At 47.6% G+C, this 22,006-nt stretch overlaps 1 protein-coding gene across 2 annotated transcripts; it reads right to left on the bottom strand.

Moving 5' to 3' along the window:
• Positions 1-231: 231 nt before the first annotated feature.
• On the bottom strand, positions 232-21,960 carry PXMP4 (peroxisomal membrane protein 4). 2 transcript variants are annotated; one of them, XM_082432261.1, is made up of 4 exons: positions 21,715-21,945; positions 17,710-17,772; positions 13,680-13,878; positions 232-10,322 (listed from the first exon to the last, which is right to left on the bottom strand). In XM_082432261.1, the coding sequence occupies exons 1-4, from the start codon at positions 21,825-21,827 to the stop codon at positions 10,059-10,061; spliced, it is 639 nt and encodes a 212-aa protein (XP_082288387.1). In that variant the 5' UTR covers positions 21,828-21,945; the 3' UTR covers positions 232-10,058. The 2 variants fall into 2 exon arrangements, with proteins under 2 accessions (XP_082288387.1, XP_082288388.1); XM_082432262.1 differs by lacking the exon at positions 13,680-13,878 and having other exon boundaries at positions 10,162-10,322; positions 21,715-21,960.
• Between the last annotated feature and the right edge of the window lie 46 nt (positions 21,961-22,006).

Here is a 22,006-nt window from a genome sequence, read left to right as displayed (position 1 = left end):
TCTGTGTGACCTTGGGCAAGTCAATTCACTTCCTCTGAGCCTCACTCATTCAATCCACAGATATTACTGAGCACTTACTATGTGTCAGATATTGTGCCAGGTGCTAGGGAGACAGTTGGAAGCAAAACACTCATCTCTGACACCTGGAGCTCACAGTCCAGTGGGAGAGTCAGAATTATTTCTATGTATCTGCACAATATGCTCATTAAGAAGTTTGACAAATGACACAAATAATTCAAAGCTATTTATTCCACATACACCACCTCCCCTAAACGTACATTCATAGCTTAAAAAAAAAATCTCCAAACATGAACATCCTATTATAAGGAGAAATGATTCTGTCGTGACTTAATTTTATTAAGGGGCACAGAAGCATCCATTGTTGAGTTCTGGCAGAAGGAGGTGGGGAGTTTTATGTCTGCAACGTTACATTCATCTTGAATGATCCCTTGTCACTACACTGAATTGTTTGACTGACGGTTTACCGTCCCTGGAGTAAACCGTCACTGTGCCAGTTCTGGCTGTGTCTGTCACTGTGCCAGTTCTGGCTGTGTCTGAGCACAGGCCTCTTACCCATTCGGGAGGCCGTCTAACATGGGAGCAAGCCTTGGGAGTCAGGCAGACCCCAACCATGTGGCTTGGCCAGATGGGTAAGTGATTTACCCCACTGAAGACCTTTGCTTGCCTCATCCATGGAACAAGGGGCAAAGGCTCCTTGACAGAATGGGTGTCAGGGTTAAATGAGAAAACAAGACAAGCAGAGTTTGCAAACTGGCCCACAGGTATGATTTAATTTACCCAGATTATTTTTTTCCTGAATTATGAATTAGTTTTAAAAAAATTTTAATTGGGAAATGCTATATAAAAATTCAAATATCTGGCCTTAACAAAAACCCAGTAATATCTGGCAATACCACGCAGGCCATCAGGGTGCTGAGCAGTTGCTGTCCCCCATTTAGCCAGAGCCTTGACCCTCCAGGCCACAAGCGTCCCTGCCTGGCTTGCCTCACTCGGTGACCTTACTTGCCCTGCCATTCTGGGTACCTGGGTTTGCAATCCCTGATGCCTGTGCCTGGAACAGAGTAAGCAGCCAATAAATGTTAACTACTATTAGTGACATCATTACAGCAGCAGCACAGCTCCTCTGCTTTGTGGGTAGCTAAAGAGAAGATATGGACGTGGCAGAGTAGGGAAAGTGGGTGTTCACAGGGCTTAGTGCCAGCCAGCAGCTGCCTGGCTGTGTGGCCTTGGCCAAGTCCTCGGCCATTAGCTGGTCCATATGTTCAGTGGGGGTGGGCCAGAAGGTCCAAGGTCAATGGAAGTGGATAGGCCTCTGGTTGATAGGCGAGCCTCCTTTCCCTCGAGCCCCCATTATTCCATGAGCTCACGCTCTGGGGACCCCTCTCCTCTCCAAGGCTCGCCCAGTGCCTCTTCCCTTCTCTCCATCACTCCAGCCTCTGCGGAGAGATTATGCTTTTCCAAGGAGAGGGGAGAAAACCAGACACAGTGGCTATGCCTGCCCTGACCGGCGCGGAAGTGAGGGGGTGGGGAGCCCTTAGAGCACAGGGGCTCTGTTTTTTCATCTGTAAAATGGGGATGGTAATAATAATGATAACAGTGTTTACCTGATAGGGTTGTTGGGACATTAACTGAGTTATTACAGTGCTTAGGGCAGTAGCTGGCACATAGAGAGCCCTCAATAAATGTCAGCTGTTACTAAGAATGAAATATGAATCACTGGAGCAGCTTGCCTACATCTCCTCCCGATTTTTCCAAAAGAGAAAAGAAAAAAATTCTTGTTAGGCTGCAGAACAGGAGAGTTTTCAAGCAGCAATCCCTGCACTGCCTCCCAAACTCTATTAGGTTCAAAGGCAAGAAGAAAAATACATTTGGAGGGCAATGAAGTGGGTAGATGAGACAATCCCATATTCCACTGATCCTCAGACTTTTTTTTTTAATTAGTTAATTTTTAAATTTTTTTGGCTGCACCCTGCAGCATTCAGGAATCTTAGTTCCCCGACCGGGGATCGAACCCATGCCCCCTGCAATGGAAGCACAGAGTCTTAACCACTGGACCGCCAGGGAAGTCCCCTCTCCGACTTTTTTTTTCATATTTAACATCTCTGAAATTGAAGGGCATCACACAATCAGTGGCATGTCCATTTTTAGTTGGCAGCTCTTTTCTTTCTTAGGGGCTCAAGATAACGCTGTACCTCATCTTGGATGGCGTCTTAGAAGTCAGGAGATAAGGTGAATGAAGAGCGCAGGGCCGGGCCTGCCCCGTCAGAGGCCCTCATTGTTCTCATCACCTCCAGCCTCACCAGCACATTTGAGGCTGGCCATGGTGGAGTGAGCCGCTTTTCTTTCTTTTTCTCGTTTTCTCTCTGACACCTGCTGACCTGCATTTGGCCTCCGGGGTGACAGGCACATGGCAAATGCGGTCAGGGAGGGGAGTAGGGAGAGCTCAGGATGAGAAGAGAAAGGCTTTTTATCATATATTAAGATATTCAGAGAGCAGGAGCCAGAGATATTCTCTCTCCCTTTTTTTTTTTTTTTTTTTTTCTTAAACAACAACAAAAAAAATCCCTGCTGGAAGCCGGAGTTATGTATGTGCCAAACAGGCCAGGAAACCCAGCAGGCCTCCTGGAGCTGGCAATGAACCGAAACAGGGGCATTGTGTCCAGGCCACTGGCTGGCTGAGGGGCATTGTTAGGGCCTGGGCCTGTCTGGGAAGAGGGGGGCAGAGGGGGCAGGGGGACTGTGTTCCCATGACTCCCTGGGGAGTAACAACAATCGGGACCAGCTGGGAAGCTCGCATGCCAGGGGCCCGGTGGGCGGGTGGCCGACCCCAGAGGGGCAGTGGAGGGCCGCAGGGGGCTGCGGAGGCGAGGGGGGGCAAGGTCAGGGCCTGTTTCTCAGCTGGGTGGGGGTCATTTGCTATACCCTTCTCTCTCATCCCCCCACCCAAAAGCCCTGGGCCACTGAGGTGCTCTCCAAATGACACCCCAGATGTGCCCACTTCTCTCCAGCCCGCGGCCCCCCCAAACCTGGTCCAGGCTGCCATGCTGTCTCACCAGGACCACTGCCTGGCTTCCTCCCTGGATCCTTGCTGGCAGCCTGGCCCCCTACATTCTGTTCTCCACACACAGCTCAAAGGATCTTTCCAAAATGTAAATCATATCACATCACTCTCCTGCTTAAACCTGCCAAAGGCTGCCTGTCACACTTAGAAGAAAACCCAAAGCCCTCACTCTGACCCACGAAGCCTGCCTGATGGGCCCAACCAGCCTCCGGGACTCCATCTCCAACACTCCAGTGAGCCCCCGCCTGGCACTCTGTCCCAGCCACGCAGACCTCCTGCCAGGCCCTGGGATGCTGTCAGCTGTTCCCCCCTCAGGGCCTGTGCACTTGGCAGATCCTCTGCAGGGTACACCTTTCCTCTACATCTTTGCATGGCTCTCTCCTCATCATTTGGGTCTCAGAGCAAACAGCACCTCCTCAGAGAGGCCTTCCCTGGAAAACAGACCCTGCCGTTCTCCTCCCAAGTCACTCTATTACAGTGCCTGTACTACTGACTTCCTGGCATCTACCACTCTGAAATGACCACATCTGTATATTCATTTGTCAGTCTTCCCTCCCTGGACGGTAAGCCCCACGTGAGCAGGAACTGGCTTCTTTCATTGCTAAATCCTAGCCTCCCTGGACTTCCCTGGTGGCGCAGTGGTTAAGAATCCGCCTGCCAATACAGGGGACACGGGCTTGATCCCTGGTCCAGGAAAATCCCACATGCTGCGGAGTAACTAAGCCTGTGCACCGCAACTACTGAGCCCGCGTGCTGCAACAACTGAAGTTCGTGCGCCTAGAGCCCGTGCTCCGCAACAAGAGAAGCCACCGTAATGAGAAGCTCGTGCACCATAACAAAGAGTAGCCCCCGCTCGCCACAACTAGAGAAAGCCCGCGTGCAGCCAAAAATCAATCAATCCGTCCTAGCCTCCAATATCACCAGGTACCTAGTACCTAGCAAGAACTCACCCAATATTAGCTATTATTTTTACTATTCCTGTGCTCAGGGCTTGGTAAACAATGTCAGCTGCCACAAGGGCAGGCTGGGAGGGTCACTCTCAAGCAGGAGTTCTGAATCTGTGATCCATGAACCCAAGTTCCATGAACTTGGACAGGAAAAAAAATTACACCTATATTTTCACTAGTCTCTAACTGAAATGTAACATTTCCTTCAATTTTAAATGTAGGCAACAAACCAGAGGCCAATTAGCAGCAACCTGGGACTTTACCTCCAAGAGAAATCACAGCTTCCATATCATTATGTGATTTCCATATCACAGCTGCCGCAGGGATCTTGAGATACTATTTATGCTTATTGCACCTGTGAAATCTTGGTAGTTTTCGACCTGCCACTAGATCTTGTTATCTAATGTGTTAAAAAAGAACACACATTACAAGGGACTTCCCTGGTGGTCCAGTGGGTAAGACTCTGTGTTCCCAATTCCGGGGGCCCAGGTTCGATCCCTGGTCTGGGAACTAGATCCCACATGCCGCAACTAAGAGCCCACATGGCACAACTAAAGACCCTGCATGCTGCAACTAAGACCTGGTGCAGCCAAAGTAAGTAACAAATAAATATTTAAAAATTTTTAGAAAAAGAACATACATTATTAAATCACAAATTTAAAAAATATTTTGATAATTATTTTAATATTCAATATAATTGTTGTCTTTTGTAATCCTACTTTATTTTATGGGTTTTAAAAACACCATTCTTGAGAAGGGTCCATAGGCTTCACCAGATGCCAAAAGGGTTCATGACCCACATAAAAAAGACACCCTAAAAAGGAGTGTCTTAAAAGAGCTGATGCGGGGAATTTCCTGGTGGTCCAGTGGTTAGGACTCCTCGCTTCCACTGCCAGGGGCCCAGGTTCGATCCCTGGTCAGGGAACTAAGATCCTGCAAGCCGCGCAGCGTGGCCAAAAAAAAAAAGCTGATGTGGTCTGACCTTGATCCCTCTCTTAGCTTTTGTCCAGCCCACGAGGAGAGGCTGAAGGGGGAGCCCAGAAAAGCAGGGGGAGCAAGGTTTCTGACAGAGACCCCACGACCTGCATTTCAGTGCTGCCTGGTCCCGTCTTATTTATGAAATCATGAGCACACAGGCCTGTAACAGAAAGCAGGGCGCCCTCTCTAAAAGCAGTAGTCAGAAGACAGCCCAGCTTTCCCTCTGTCCTCTAGCTGGACCCCTGCAGCCTCCAGCTCCCAAGGGTGAGTCCTGTAGGAGGCCTCTGGTTAAAGTTAACACCCTCTCACCCAAAATGCTTTTCAAGGCTGAAAGAAGACACCCCACATCCCTATGAATCTGGAACAAGACAAGGGGAGGAAAAAACGTAACATTTCTTTTTATAAAAACCCTCTAACTTGTCACAGAAAGCAACCCATCTGAAGTCACAGACTGTTGGCTCCAGGAGGTGGGGCACTGGTTTAGGAGGGTGTCAGGTTTAAAGCCTGATTCTCATAAACACAAAACACACTCAAGGGAGTGGGAGAAGCGAACAACGTGGACAGAAACGCCATCTCCAGGATCCTTTCTGGAGCCTGCGAAGTGGAAGGCGGGAGCCGCAAGCATCACAGGAGGCGGATTCTTGGCGCCTCGGCCTGTGAATCATCGCTCTCACATGGGTCCCCTGAATGACCTCTGATTTGGGAGTGGAGCAGCAGAAGGGCCCCAAATTCACTTCCATGTTGTGCTTCCCCTTTCACTTGGGAGTTCTGTGGACCTGAGTGTTGGGCGTCATCTACGACAAGGCTCGGGACGCCTAGGGTGGTTCATGCTGATCTGCCCAAGATATTTCGGGACTGGAGGGTGGAGCTGTGGGGGACGGGAATTGGCTCAAAGAAAGGACTCACTTTTTTTTTTTTTAATGATACTAACATTGACTTTTTTTTTTTTTTTTTTGGGCCACGCGGCTTGCAGGATCTTAGTTCCCCGACCAGGGATTGAACCCATGCCCTTGGCAGTGAAAGCACAGAGTCCTAACCACTGGACCGCCAGGGAAGTCCAGGACTCACTTTCATGTCAGATTATTGATCAAAGAGAAACCAAACATGCAGAGGACAAGGAGGAAATGTCAAAGGGTTCCTGAGATGACAGTGCAATGTACAAGTTTCTTATAAGACAGAGATGGGTGGTTGTGCAGAGAATGTCTCAGGAAGGCTGCACTAGAAAGTGCTGACAGGTGGCACCCCTGGCTGGGGTGGAGGCAGGTAGGTGGAGCTGGGGTGCAGGGGGGACTTGATTCTTCCCTGTTACACACTTTTTGTACCACTTAAGTTTTGCACACTGTGTATGCATTATTGAATAAAAAATTTTGTTTACAGCTTTGCATTGTCAAGAGACCTCATAGGAATGTAGCAGGTGCTTAATAAATACGTTAAAACACTGCGCTGTTTCAGGAACTAGCATTTATGGAGCACGTACTGTGTGCCAAGAGCTCTCCGGCAATCCCCATTTTCCAAGTCTTGCAGAAATGGAGGCTTGGCTAGGAGGCAGCTGAGTGGGGACTCTTCCTAGGAGCCCGGGCTCTGCGCCTGCACAAGGACCACACCGCCTCCCCCCTGGAGTGAGCAGTTGGAGGCACCAGATGCTTTGGCAGGATCCAGAGAGATGCCATCTGTGAGGGGAACCTATTCTTACAGAGCAGAGACAGTGGGTAGTGGAGCTGGCCAACCCCCAGCGGCAGTGGGGGGATGTCAGGAGGGCAGGCAGCCAAGGCTTTTACCTTCAGCTGAGGGTGGGGTAGGACAGGCTAAAAAAGCAGGGTGTCTGCAGTCCTCAGGGCCATGCTTTCTTTTACATTTGGTTGATATGTTGGAAATAACAGCAAACCTTTATCGAGTGCTTACTTCATATGCTATCATATCATCTAATCCTCCAGACCACCCTATGAGGTGTGCGCTATTAGAATGCCTATTTTACAGATGACAAAACGGAGGCCCAGAATGGTTAAGTCACTTGCAAGGGACCAGCGAGGCTGGAACTGAGCCCAGACACTCTGGTTCCAAAGCTTATGTCCTTAACCACCACTTGTGCTGCCTCTCAACTCACTGCACCAGAGGCCAGTTTTAGTTTGGGTTCCCCTAATCGCAGACCCCAAGACAAGGATTTGAGTGCAGGTGGTTTCTGTGGGAAGTGGTTCAAAGCGCTGGTAGGGGCATGAGGAAGGGAGACAAGGAGGAAGTGTCATCACACAAGTGACCACTGTGGGCAGCCAGAGCTCAAGTCTTGCTGGGGTATTCTGGGAGCCAGTGTGGAGCAGGCACCTCAGTTATCCCACCCAGTGATAACTGGGTGAGGGGTGCAGGAGTGGGGGTAGTCATCAGTCACTGGTGGAGGGCTGCTCCCAGGATGTGTTAATCCTCTAGCACTGCAGGTTTGCTGCAGGCTGGCAAAGCAGGTGCCAAGAGCAAGTGAGGAGCCCTCAGGCAGAAAGACTCAGGGTGGCAGTTGGGTGGCTTGTGTGCACTGGAGTGGTAAGTTAGGCAGGATATGGGTGGGGCACCGCAGCATCTGCGACAAAGCCCACTTGCTGATGGCCACCCTTTCCCCTCCCCATAACCTTGGGATCTCATTCAGCCTCCACGGAGTGAACTAGAGAAACTTCAAGATCCCCTCCTCCAGGCCTTCAGTACAACACTGTGCCTGAGAACACGCAGTTAGAATCAGACCAAATCCCACCTCGATGACCTAACAGCTCTGTGACTTAGTTTCTTCCTTTGTCACATGGGCTACTGGTTGGCCCCATATCATTCCCTACCACCTTGTTATGCAAGGTGTAGCTCAGAACAGCAGCAGCAGGAATCATCCAGGAGCCTGTGAGAAATACAGACATCTCAGGCCCCACCCCGACCCCACTGAATCAGAATCTGCATTTTAATAAGGTCAGTGACTCATGTGGATATTTCTACTCGTGATTTTCTTTTTTCTTTTTTTAAAATTAATTAATTAATTTTTGGCTGTGTTGGGTCTTCATTGCTGCACGAGGGCCTTCTCTAGTTGCGGTGCATGGACTTCTCATGGCGGTGGCTTCTCTTGTTGCGGAGCAGGGGCTCTAGGCACGTGGGCTTCAGTAGTTGTGGCGCCTGGGCTCGGTAGCTGTGGCTCACGGGCTCTAGAGCACAGGCTCAGTAGTTGTGGCGCATGGGCTCGGTAGCTGTGGCTCACGGGCTCTAGAGCACAGGCTCAGTAGTTGTGGCGCACAGGCTTAGCTGCTCTGCTGCATGTGGGATCTTCCTGGACCAGGGCTCGAACCTGTGTCCCCTGCATTGGCAGGCGGATTCTTAACCACTGAGCCACCAGGGAAGTCCGTAATTTTCAAAATATAAAAAGAGATTAAAGTATGCCTATTCAAATTGGTTGTCCATGGACCAAATCTCCTGGAGACCTGTTTGATCTGTCCAGCTTGGTGGTTTTCAAAAATCAGTCTGGCACACGAGTCTCCAGTTCCCCACGTCCCTGTCACTCCCAAATGCATAGCACCCAGAACATTATCATTTATGCCACTTGCCAGGCCCCTATAGGCATTTGAGTTTGCACCCCTATAACTAGCTAACATTTGCATAGCATAGTTTAGGTTTCTAAATTTAAAGTAAGGCACTGAAAAAAACATGAGCTTTGAAATCACATAGATCTGGGTTCAAACCCTGGTTTGGCTGTCATACTATTAGTTGTATTACCTTGGGCAAGTTACTTCTCTGATTCTCAGTTTCCACATCTGTGAAATGGAGATCCAAATACATACCTGCAGGGTCTTTGAATGGATTAAAAATAATTAGTGCAAAGCACCCAAGAGGAAGTAGGAGCTCACTACATGGATGTAATTAGTAGAAGCAGCCGTTGTAGTTACACAAGTCCAATGTGGACACCAGGTATTACTATGATTATCCTCATTTTACTAGAAACTGAGCCTCTGAGAAGAACCTTCCCCAAGGTTACACAGTGGTGGAGTGGGGACTCAAACCCACGTCTTCTAGCTCTATATCTGCGCTGTCCACTAGAATTTTCTGCGAGGGTATACTATATCTGTGCTATCCAAAACAGTAGCCAGTAGCCACATGTGGCTACTAATAAGCACTTGAAATGCGGCTGGTTGAAATTGAGAAATGCTGGAAGTGTAAAACACACACCTGATTTTGATGACTTACTACAAGAAAAAAGAATGTAAAATATCTCAGTAACTTTTATATTTATTACATGTTAAAATGATAATATTTTAGAAATACTGGGTTAAAAGATATGATTAAGGTTTATCTCACCTGCTTCTTTCCTCCCCACCTTTTTTTTTTTTTTGGCCACACCCCACGACTTGTGGGATCTTAGTTCCCCAACCAGGGATTGAACCCGTGCCCTCGGCAGTGAAAGCTCGGAGTCCTAACCACTGGACCGCCAGGGAATTTCCTCCACTTTTTAAAAAATGTGGCTACTAAAAAAATTTCAATCACGTCTATGACTCACATCGTGTTTCTATTGGACAGTGGAAACGCCAGAGCTTCTTCAGTAGAACACCTAAGACGAGGAACTGAATATTTTCTAAAAACGCATTTGCAACCCACTGCCCACCAGCCAGGAGCCCTCTGTTCCAGAAGAACGGTCGGAAAACATACCCACCAGAAAGAGACTTCAGTGCCCTCCTCTGAGTGCGATGACCCCTGAGGCCCAGGGTGGGGTGTGACTTTCCCTGGTCTCACAGAGTCAGCGGCACAGCTGTCACCGCGCCCAAGGCTCCTCAGCCTGATCTGGCGGCTCGTTCCACCATTCAAGAGTACCTAATGGGGTCTGAAAATCAGTGCTTTCACTTTGGCAAGTGGAACCCCGGGCTAATAAAAGAGTCTGAGACCCCGGGTCTTGAAAAGCCCGGATCCCCTGGGATGATTCGCACCCCGGGTCTTGAAAAGGCCGGATCCCCTGGGATGATTCGCTGATGGAGCCAATCTCGAGCTGAGCCCGCCGGAGGTGACTTGGGCGCGGGAGCCTCCATGAGCACCTTGGGGCCAAGTTACTCGGAGGGGCGCCTCTTGCTGTAGATGAGGAAGTCCGAGAGGTCGTGCCACACGTTGCTGTCCTCGTACAGGTAGGTCATGGAGGACTGCAGAGAGGGCTGCAGCGTGGGCCGGTGGTACTCGAAGAGCCACAGGACCAGCCCCCACAGTAGCCCGGTGAACAACGGGAATGGGTCCCACCTGGGCTCAGGGATGTAGCCCTTCCCCACGCCCAGGCGGCACAGGGCAAACAGGAGGCGTGACATCAGGTACATGTTGATCTGAGGGAGGGAATGACAGGGAGGTGGGGGTTACAGGTGGGCCCAGCCACCGGGAACCTTCTGCCACCCTGGGGCGCCACCTGCGCGCCGGGTGACTTGAAACAGTTACGTAGCAGGCATTTAAATGTGACTGTTGATGGCTTTAATTTATTATTCTTTTTCATTAAAAAATCTGAACAATGAATATATTTCCATGGCTCGAAACTAAAAGGTAGCTCGACAACAAAAAACGCAATCCATAAAAGAAAAAAGTTAATAAACTGGATTTCATCAAAACTCAGAATTTTTCCACTGTGAAAGCCCATGTGAAGGGGTAGAAAAGAAAAGCTCGACTGGGAGAAAATATTTACAAACACATATCTGACAAAAACTAGTATCTGGAATATATTTTTAGAAACTCTCAAAGCTCAACAGTGAAGAAAGAAACAATCCAGTTAGAAAATGGACAAAAGACACAAACAGTTATTTCACTGAAGAGGTTACACAGAAGGAAAATAGGCACATGTAAAAAGGTTCAACTTCACTAGGCATCAGGGACATGCAAATTAAAACCACAATGAGATAGCACTATACACCTATCAAAATGTCTAAAATTTGAAATGTAATAAACCACATGCCAGCTAGGATGTGAAGAAACTGGATCACGCATATATTCCTGATAGGAATGTAAAACAGTACAATCACTCTGGAAATGCTTCAGCAGTTTCTTATGAAACTAAGTATGTATGTACCATATGACCCAGCAATTGCACTCCTGGGTGTTTACCCCAGAAGTGAAAACTTATGCTCACCAAAAACACGTACAAGAATGTTCTGAGTAGCTGCATGCCTAATAGCCAAAGACTGGAAACAACACAGATGTTCTTCAACAGGTATATCCATACCATGGAACACTACTCAGCAACGAAAAGGAATGAACAGCTAATACATACAGTAACTTGGATGAATTGCCAGGAAATGATGCTGAGTGAAAAAATCCAATCCTCAAAGGTTACATACTACAATGACTCCACTTATATAACATCTTTTTAAATTGAAGTATAGTTGATTTACAATGTTGTGTTTGTTTCAGGTGTACAGCAAAGTGATTCAGCTATACACACACACATATACATATATATGTATATATATTCTTTTTCAGATTCTTTTCCATTAAAGGTCATTACAAGATATTGAATAGAGTTCCCTGTGCTATACAGTAGGTCCTTGTTGTTTACCTACTTTATACACAGTAGTGTGTATCTGTTAATCCCAAACTCCTAATTTATGCCTCCCCCACCACTTCCCCTTTGGCAACCATAAGTTTGTTTTCTATGTCTCTGAGTCTGTTTCTGTTTTGTAAATAAGTTCATTTGTATCATTTTTTTAGATTCCACATGTAAGTGACATCATATGGTATTTGCCTTTCTCTGTCTGACTTATTTCACTTAGTATGATAATCTCTAGGTCCATCCATTTTGCTGCAAATGGCATTATTTCGTTCTTTTTTATGGTTGAGTAATATTCCATTGTATATATATATACCACATCTTCTTTATCCATTCATCTGTCAACAGACATTTAGGTTGCTTCCATGTCTTACAAATAGTACTGCTATGAACACTGGGGTGAATGTATCTTTTCAAATTAGAGTTTTCGTCTTTTCCAGATATACACCCAGGAGTGGGATTGCTGGATCATATGGTAATTCTATTTTTAGCTTTTTAAGGAAACTCCATACTGTTCTCCATAGTGGCTGCACCAATTTACATTCCCACCAACAGTGTAGGAAGGTTCCCTTCTCTCCACACCCTCTCCAGCATTTGTTATTTGTAGACTTTTTGATGATGGCCATTCTGACTGGTGTGAAGTGATACCTCACTATAGTTTTGATTTGCATTTCTCTAATAATTAGCGATGTGGAGCATCTTTTCATGTGCCTGTTGGCCATCCGTATGTCTTCTTTGGAGAAATGTCTATCATATAACATTTTTGAAATGACATCTTTGAAATGACAACATTTTTGAAATGGAGGTCAGAGCAGCTGTTGCCAGGGGTCAGGGAAAGGAGGGGAGGGGGAAGGAGATGGGTGTGTCCAGGATTCCTAGACTTTGGAAGTTCACAGACAAGTGAAATTTCTATCAAAAAAACAAAATTGGGGAAACTTTCCCAAAATACAAAACGCTCATATCCTTAGATTCCACAATTCTATGTCTAGGAACTTACGGACAGACTAACATAAGTACAGGAAGATGTCTGAACAAAGATGTAGACTGCAGTGTGTGTGTGTGATGGCCAAAGGCTAAAGAGCCCCTAAATGTCCATCCAGAGGAGACTGTGAAATCAAGCCTGGTCCATCCCATCAGCAGAAGGCTCTACTGATGTTATAAAGGATAAGGGACTGACAAGACAGGCCTCCAAGATACACTGACTGTTACATGAAAAAAAACGTAGTATGATCTCAATTGGTGGAAAACTCCTACTATGTACTCTGACACAAGCACAGACAAGTTCTGAAAGGCTACACAATACACAGTTAAAGTGACTGTCTATATGTATATGTATAACTGATACACTTTGCTGTGCAGCAGAAACTAACACAACATTGTAAATCAACTATACTCCAATAAAAATTAATTTTAAAAAAGTGACTATCTCTGGACAGTGGCTGGACAGTTGGTGGGGGACAGGAACTTTCTTTTCAGTTTATTTTCTAATTTTATCATGATGTATCCTAAGCACCCAGAAATGTGCCAGGCACATAGGGGGTGCTTAGTTTGCATTATTTAAAATGTGAAAATAAAATATTATTTTTATAATTTAAGAATATTTAAGAAATTTGAGGGAGGCAAATTGGAAAGACTGCCAACTTTCGTATTGCCCAAGAAGGATGCTAAAACAGGAGCAGCAGCAACGATTAGCATTTCGTTTCATCACCTCATTAAAAAACAGAACTTTAACCCAGAAAAAAGGGCAAGTTACAGAACCAGAGACAATTCTTTGAATGTATTAAGTTTTGTTTTATGAAAATCTTACTCCAGGGTCATGTTTTTTTTCTCACTTCACTGCAGAGTGGTGTTTTGTGTTTTTGTTTTCTTTTGTTTTGTTTTTTCAAATCTTTGCCCCAGAGAGCTGCACACACATTGATTTTGGAAATCATGGAATTCCAACAAGGCACCTGGTTAACAGAGCGCGAAACTGAGGGGGAAGTGACCTTCCCAAGGTCACACAGGGACTGGTGAACCACAGACCCTCGGACATGGAAGGGAACCAAGAGCTTGTCTTCTTTGACTCCCATCCCCAACTCTATACCTGAATCCTGTCCCACGCTCCACCTCCACCCCTCTCCCCAACCCACATCCAGCAGAGGGCCTTTACCTGGCTGTTGATGTTATTGTTGTTTCCAAACACCAGGACGCCCCCAAGGAAGGCAGCCACGAATGAGTGCACCTGGTAGGTCTCGCCCTGGAGGTGGGACTGCAGGGCGCAGAGTCCCTTGTAAGTGAACACAAAGCTGGCCAGGTTCCGGGAGTGAGTGTACGTGGCCTGCAGGATAGCCCACAGCTTCTCCCGGAGGCTGCACAAACACAGGGAGCCGCCATGAGTGCAGGCCCAGCCGCCCCCAGGGCACTCACCCACCTGACACACAAAACTGACCCAGGCAAGGAGCTCATGGGCTGATGCTCATTCAACCCCAGGCCTCTAGGCTCCATGTCCTTGGGGCTGCTCCCTCACTAGATTCCGGCCTTGACTCCACGCCACTTCCTCCGAGAGGTCTTCCCTGACCACTCTACATAAAAGAACGACCATCGTATTCTGTTCCCTTACCCAACTTTTCTTTTCTTTCATAGCTCTTATCACCACCTGACATTTATATACTTGCTTATTATCTCCCACCACTCCCACCCCATCCCAATGGAAGCTACCAGAGAGTGGTGTCTACATCTGGCTTGTTCATCCTCAGCCCCCAGTACAAGGCCTGGCACATAGTAGGTGCTCAATAAATATTTTTTTTGGAGTGAATATGTGAAGAAATGAATGAGCGAGTGAGTATGTACTATGTGCTGGATCTGGGGATACAAGTCTGAGAAAAAAGAGATCTGCTTGCTGCCCTCATGAGGTTTATGATCTAATGGGAGAGGGAATTATGAAATGAATAATCACAACACAAAGGTCAAACTTTGACCTTGACAAGACATGATCCTGGGGTGTGAAGAATGAGGAGTCAGTGAGGTCAGGAGGGGAGAGGAGTTGCATCCCAGGCGGTGGATCAGCACGTGCAAAGGTCCCGAGGAGGGACAGAGAATGGGGAGTAAAGGAACAGAGAGAAACCATTAAGACCTGAGCAGAAAATATGTGGGGCAAAAGCTGTGGGGGAGGGGCGGGGCTATGCTAAGTTTTGTCTTTATCCTGAGAGAAGCGAACATTTAAGTAGGACAGATGATTTGATTTATCTTTAAAAAATCACTAGGGGGCAGTGAGGAGAACCAGGGAGAGGAGCAGACTGTATTCTGGGAGATCAGTTCAGGGCAGGCAAACGCAAGGGCCCTCAAGGCTGGAGAAGGACCTTGAAGTGTGTCTTCTGGGACGTGTGGAAGTCTGCCAGGTGAGTGGGGAGAGCCAGGAGTCAGCTGGCTCTCACCCCATAGGAACATGGGCCCAGCACTGACAGTTCTAAGGCAAGCTGGATTTCCCACTTGTCAAGTGTTGGCACTAATCCTCCCTTCAAAATGTTTCTAGAATCTGAACACCTCTCACCTCCACTGCCACCGTCAAGGTCTGGGCCACCACAGTTACTCAACTGGATTATTGCCACAGCCTCCTACTTTACACCTACTTCTGCCCTTGACCCCTAGCAGCAAACTCTTCACTCTCTCACTATTAAAAGATAAGTCAAATAGTGGCATGTCCCTATACAAATTCTTAAAACAATTTCCTGTTTCCCTTAAAGGAAAAGCCAAACTCCTCTCTATGACCTAAAGCTGGACAGGATGGGCCTAGGTTACCCCTGTGACCTTCCTCTCTTTGTTTTCTCCCCTGCAATCCCTCTGCTGCAGCCTCCTCAAACTCACCAGGCATGATCCCACCTCAGGACCCTTGCACTGGCTATTCCCTTGGCCTGAAACACTCTTTCCCTTGATACCCACTTGGCCAACTCTTCCATCTCCTTCAAGTCTTTACTTGAATGTCACTTTCTCACTGAGGCCTTCCCTATTTAGTTCTGCAGCCTGCCCCTCCTCCAGCACTCTGGATCCCCTTTCCCTCTTTCCCTGCTCTAATATTTCTTTCCCACAGCCCATACAATCTTCTAACATACCATATACTTTCCTTATTATGTTTATTTTCTGCTACTCCTTGCTAGAATGCAAGCTTTACAAGGGAAGTGATCATTCTCTGTTTTTTTTCACTGCTGTATCTCCAGCACCTAAGAACAGTGTCTGGGGGCTTCCCTGGTGGCCCAGTGGTTGAGAATCTGCCTGCCAATGCAGGGGACACGGGTTCCAGCCCTGGTCCGGGAAGATCCCACATGCTGCGGAGCAACTAAGCCCGTGCGCCACAACTACCAAACCTGTGCTCTAGAGACCGCGAGCCACAACTACTGAGCCAGCACGCCAAAACTACTGAAGCCTGGGCGCCCTAGAGCCCGCGCTCCGCCACAAGAGAAGCCACCGCAATGAGAAGCCTGTGCACTGCAACGAAGAGTAGCCCCTGCTTGCCACAGCTAGAGAAAGCCCACGCGCAGCAACGAAGATCCAGTGCAGCCAAAAATAAATAAATAAAATAAATAAATTTATTAAAAAAAAAAATAATCTTTGAGTGTCTGGCACATGCTCAATAAATATTTACTGAATGAATGAATGAGTTCAATTTAAAAAAATGATTCGGAGGGCAAAAACTAAAACAAAAATAAATTTAAAAAAGGAAAAATACAGGGCTTCCCTGGTGACGCAGTGGTTAAGAATCCGCCTGCCAATGCAGGGGACACAGGTTGGAGCCCTGGTCCGGGAAGATTCCACATGCCACGAAGCAACTAAGCCCGTGCGCCACAACTACTAAGCCTGTGCTCCAGAGTCCACGAGCCACAACTACTGAGCCCATGCGCTGCATCTACTGAAGCCCGCCCACTCTAGAGCCCGTACCCTGCAACAAGAAAAGCCACTGCGATGAGAAGCCCGTGCGCTGCAACGAAGAGTAGCCCCGACTCGCCTCAACTAGAGAAAGCCCGTGCACAGCAATGAAGACCCAACACAGCCAAAAATAATAAATAAATAAAAAGGAATAAATAAATAAAAAGGAAAAATACATAAAGAAAAGATCTTACAGGGACTTCCTTGGTGGTGCAGTGGTTAAGACTCCATGCTTCCACTGCAGGGGACGCAGGTTTGATCCCTGGTGGGGGAACTAAAATCCCGCATGCTGTGCAGCATGGCCCAAAAAAAAAAAAAAATAGAAAAAATCTCGCAAGCTGGATTTGAGTAATAGGGTGTCCACGTGTGATTCTTTTTTTTTTTTTTTTTTTGGTTGTACCAGGTCTTAGCGGTGGCAGGCAGGCTCCTTAGTTGCAGCATGTGTGCTCCTCAGTTGCGGTTCACGGGCTCCTTAGTTGTGGCCCATGGGTTCCTTAGTTGCAGCTCACTGGCTCCTTAGTTGTGGCACATGTGCTCCTTAGTTACAGCCTGCAGCCTCCTTAGTTGTGTCATGCAAACTCTTAGTTGCAGCATGCACGTGGGATCTAGTTCCCTGACCAGAGACTGAATCTGCATCCCCTGCATTGGAAGGCAGATTCTTAACCACTGAGCCACCAGGGAAGTCCCCCATGTGTGATTCTTATAAGCTCCAGATGAGGCTACATACATTAAAAACTAGACCACAAAGTGATTTCTGAGAAGTTTCTTGAGGGAAGTTATGGGAGATCAGAGGAAGGCCAAGAAGTCTGAACAAGGGCAGAAGGTAGGTCATGAACAGTTTTCCTGAAAAAGAGATCCTCAGAGAACTGGTATGGGTTGCTAGGAAGGAAATAAAGGTGTGGTAGAAGAGGAAAGGGCATTCCTGGTGAGGGGTACTGCATGAGAAATGTAAGGAGGTAGAACCACATGTGGCACATGAATGAATGGCAGTGAGTCTTGGTGCCAAGGGCACCCCAGGGTGGACGTGGGGGAGTAGGGGGGATGCCCCTGAGGTCAGGCTGCAGAGGGCCTTGAAGGCCACACCTGGAAGCTGGGCTTCTCTGGAGGACAGTGAGGAGCCAGGGGAACTTTCGAGATGGGATAATAGAATCAGAGTTGTACTTTAGGAGGTGGTGGTGCAGACAGGTTAGATCCAGCTAGGAAGCTACTGCAACAGTCCTGGCACTGAGGGGTGACCACATTCTCTACCAGTTTGAAGGGTGTGCAGAGGGGATGGGTACCTGCCACTCCGGAAGAGAAAGGTCATGACCAGTGCGTGAGGGGCCCGGATTTTGACTCCATAGCTGTAGAAACAAAAGAAAACAGTTACTACAGCACCACTGAATCAGTTTCTTTCTGACTCCCTGTGCCCCCTCCCCATCCCTAATCCTGACATCATTTTGGGAGGGAAAATAATGCTGGCTTTCAAGTTAGATCTGGGTTCAAAGTGGGTAGTACAGGGACTTCCCTGGCAGTCCAGTGGTTAAGACTCCTCACTTCCAATGCAGGCAGTGCGGGTTCGATCCCTGGTGTGGGAACTAAGACCCTGCATGCCACGCGGTGTGGCCAAAATAAAAAAACCAAACCAAAGTGGGTAGTACAAAGGAAATAATATTTGGTGCCAAAGCCCTGCCCTGTTTTGCTGTATACACTTGGATAAATCATTTAACATCTCTGAGCCTCCCTTCTCCCATCAGTTAAAAGTATTCTCCATTTCAGAGTTGCTTCTGGCAGTTAAGGACATAGCGCATGTAAAAGTTCCTAATTCAACCAATATTAGTGTCTCTGCCTTTCTTTTTCTTCTTTATTGGACTTTCCCTCGCCCCACCAAGTTCTCCTGCTGTCTGGCCCCAATCTTACCAGGCTACAAGGTCTAAAAATCTTTGGCAGCCTCCTTGAGACAACTGTCATGAGCCCCATATTGTTGTCATATGAGTATCTGTGAGGCTTGCTTGAAACAGCAGAAGACTGAGAGCAAACATGTGTCCATCAACAGAGGGCTACTGGGTAAACAAATAATGGACCCAGCAGTCAGTGGAATGAATACCACACAGCTGTACAAGAACGAGGTGGCTCTATATGTGCTCTATGCTTGGTTAGAGCAAGGTGTGTAAACTTCTCAAAAGTTCTAACTTTTTATGCCTTTTGTGAATATGCTACACAATTTTCAAAAAATAAGTCAAATAAAAAATATGATCAAGTGACAGCAGTGTTACTGTAGTGGTGGCCACACTGAATGGCTTATTTTCTCACTGCCTAGCTGTGGGCAGGGCCCTCATCCTGGCTCCAGCAAGCTCTCTGCCCCACCTCCTCAAAGTCATGTCTCTTTCCCCTGAATAAAGAGACCCTTGGCCTCCTCCAGCTGGCCAGGGCTAAAAGGCTCCTTCCTTATACCACAGACACAAGCAGAACAATGCCCCCAACTCCCTACATCTGCTTGGCCCCCTACCCAAACTCCTCAAACTCAGGTGAGTTTACTACCACTCACAGGATCACTCTGCATCTTGAAAAATGGGATGCCCTGGATTAAAAAGGATTTAAACGATATGCAGGTACAGTGTGATATCCTGGAAGATCCTGGTCTAGACAAACTTGCTATAGAGGACATTTGGGGGACAACTGGAACAATTTGTCTATCAACTGGACAGCAGTCAACATTATAGGATTATGATTAATTTCTTAAATGTAATTACGATAATCTAGCCATATAGGAAAATGCTCTTATTTTCAGAGATGCACATTGATATATTTAGGAGTAGAGCATCAAAATGAGTTACATTTTACACAGTTCATACGTCTCAGTTCTCAGTCATCCAAGTCGGCCTCCCTGAATGGATGGCCTCTCTTGACAAACAGCACATTCTTTTCCACCTCCAGGCCTTTGTTCAAACCATTCCCTCTGCCTGAGATGCCCTTATCACCCACAGCAAATTCCAACTCAGCCTTCAAAATGGCACCATCACCTCCTCTGTAAAGCATTCCTGATCATCTGGTATTGTCATGGTAATTTAATCATCAGTCTCCCCACTTTGACTCCAGGTCCTTACAGATGGGCCTGGGCCCACTGATGTTATCTCAGGGCCCACCCCACCCTGATCACACCAAAGCAAGACTGATATGATCTGGCCAGACCCAGGGGGAGCCACCTTCTCCCTGACTCTGGGTGCCCATGGAAGCCAAGAGCCTGGCATTGAGATCAGGTATCCTTGGGTTTGAATCCTGGCTCTGACCCTGACTAAGTGACTTGACCATGAGCAATGAATCTTCCTCTCTGAGCCACAGTCTTCTCATCCAGAAAATGGGGACAATGGCAATTCCTACCTTGCACATTCATTCATTCAGTAAATATTTGAGAGCCTGCTGTGTACCAGGTACTAGGAATATAGCAAGGAACAAAATAGATTAAACTTTCTGTCCCCATTGTTGCAACAAAAATAGAAATGAGACTTTTCTTTTCTGATAGACAAGGAAAATAAAGTAACAATGAACAGCCTGGGGAAACAGCATAAACAGGCCTGAAAGAGTTAATCAGTCCTAGTTTTATTTTAACTGTTACTAATCTGTAGTGTCTGTAACTAGATTTGTCCTTCACAAAGCTAACCTCTAACATTCTCTGACACTATGTGAATTACATCCTGTACCTATCAGTCCCTAACTCTGTGTTAATTACACACTGCCCCTAACACTCTCTGATCCCACATGTGAATTACATCCTGCACCTGGTATTTACACTCCCTGCACTCCCTTGTAGCAAATCAACCCTTGTAACCTCTGCATTTCAGAAAGCAGGTCGCAGGCCTACAACCCAGAGGCCAACAGACCCAATTACCAAACAGACTCAATTACCAGGCTGCCTGAGGCTAGCTGTGACTGTTTGGAAATAACGCAAGAAGAAGATAAATGCAAGACCTTAATTACTTTGAGCCTTATCACCTACCAGACCACGAGGCCCGGCTATATAACCTTGCCCTTATTCCCCATAGAAGGGGGGCACAGTTCTTGAGGTGCTAGCTGGCTGTGTTTCCCCTTTGCCTGGCAAAGAATAAAGCTTCTTCTTTTCCTCCAAATCTCTGTCTGTTTCTGTTTGGCATTGGTGCACTGAGAGCCAAGATTTTTGGCATCACCATGAAGCTCACTTTCCAGTGAGAAAGACAATAGAAAAACAGGATACATAAGTGAACTACTTAGTGTCAGATGGTGGTAAATATTATGGAGAAAAATTCAGTAGGGAAGGAGGTGGGAAGTTCAGGGATGGCTTCATTGAGGAGGTGACAATCAGAGGCCTGAACAAGGTGAAGGAGTGAGCCAGTCAGACATCCATGTGAACAGAACAATAATTACAGCAGCCAACAGTTATATACATACCAGGCACTGTGCTAAGCATTTCACACATACTGACTCAAGCCTCTGACAGTATATAAGTACTATTATCAGCCCCATTTTATAGAAATTGAGGCTTAGAGAGGCTAAAAGACTTGCTCAAGATCACGCAGGTAAGGGGCACCAGGATTCAAACCAAGGTGGTCACATCCACACAACCATGCCATGCTGCCACTAAAATGCCAACTTCAAGAGCATGCAGATTTTCCGTTTGTTCTCTGATGCGTCCCCAGTTCTGGCACAGTAGGCTCTCAATAAATGATAGCTGTTATGCATGAAGTTTAAAGGAAGCTGAGCTCCCGTCCTGGCACCAGCCAGGGGAAATGACCCCAAGACCTCTTCTGCAGGTCTTCAATTTGCTCAGCAAATATTTGCAGCTTCATTTACATCACGACTGAGGCTTATCAGGAGTCCCCTGTGCCAGAAGGGACTTACAAAAGAGAATTGAGAAGCGGCATGAAAGCCCACGCGCAGCTTAATGGAGGGAGCACAGAGAGGCAGGGCCGCCGGCTGGCTAGAGGCCAGAGTCCAGCTTCCCATTAGACCCAAGGGCACACAGCGGCGAAAGAGGGGAAACTGGGCCCAAATGAAGGGAGACAGGGGCTGCATGGGAGGCAGTCAAGGCAAGAGGTCCAGGTTGCAAAGCACGGAAGACCCAGAAACAGCGTAGTGGGAGCCCCGGCTCAGAAGGCGCTCGGAACCCAAAATCCAGCGCCCACTGCGCCGATATTGGACACCGAGAGATCTAGGGACACACTAGGGCTGCTCAGGGGCGCACAGCGCGCCGGCGCCGGCCCCAGAACCCGCTTCTCCGACCCCATCAGATCTGTCCTTCAGCCCCTGCCCCGCCCCACCGCCCGACTCACACAGCCCCGTTCCGGAAGCCCTTAAGCATGGACAACGCTGCGTGGTAGCGGCGCTTGCGCAACAGTGCGTTGATCGCAAGGAGCAGAGTCCGCAGCTGCGGCGGGGCGGCCATAGTGCGGGCGGCGCGCGGGGTGGCGGGCACCGAGCAGGACGGCCGCCCTGACTGCTCCGGGCTCCTCCTGCTCAACCCTCAGCGCCGGACAGTGCCGGGCAGCGCAGCCGCGTCTCTGCGCCCATAAGATGCGTCTGCTGTCACTCATACAAGGAGAGCCAATCACAGGACTCACTCAT

The sequence above is a fragment of the Balaenoptera physalus genome (assembly GCF_965194825.1).
Source record: "Balaenoptera physalus genome assembly, chromosome: 16".
Taxonomy (NCBI): Eukaryota; Metazoa; Chordata; class Mammalia; order Artiodactyla; family Balaenopteridae; genus Balaenoptera; species Balaenoptera physalus.
Note: the sequence above shows the minus strand (reverse complement) of the source record. Positions and strands in the feature narration are given on the sequence as shown.

Coding starts and splice junctions, on each gene's coding strand:
- PXMP4 (XM_082432261.1), bottom strand. CDS start 21,827: ATGGCCGCCCCGCCGCAGCTGCGGACTCTGCTCCTTGCGATCAACGCA. Junction 17,773..21,714: donor GGCTTCCGGAACGGGGCTGT/GTGAGTCGGGCG, acceptor TTGTTTCTACAG/CTATGGAGTCAAAATCCGGG. Junction 13,879..17,709: donor TTTCTCTTCCGGAGTGGCAG/GTACCCATCCCC, acceptor GTGTTTGTGCAG/CCTCCGGGAGAAGCTGTGGG.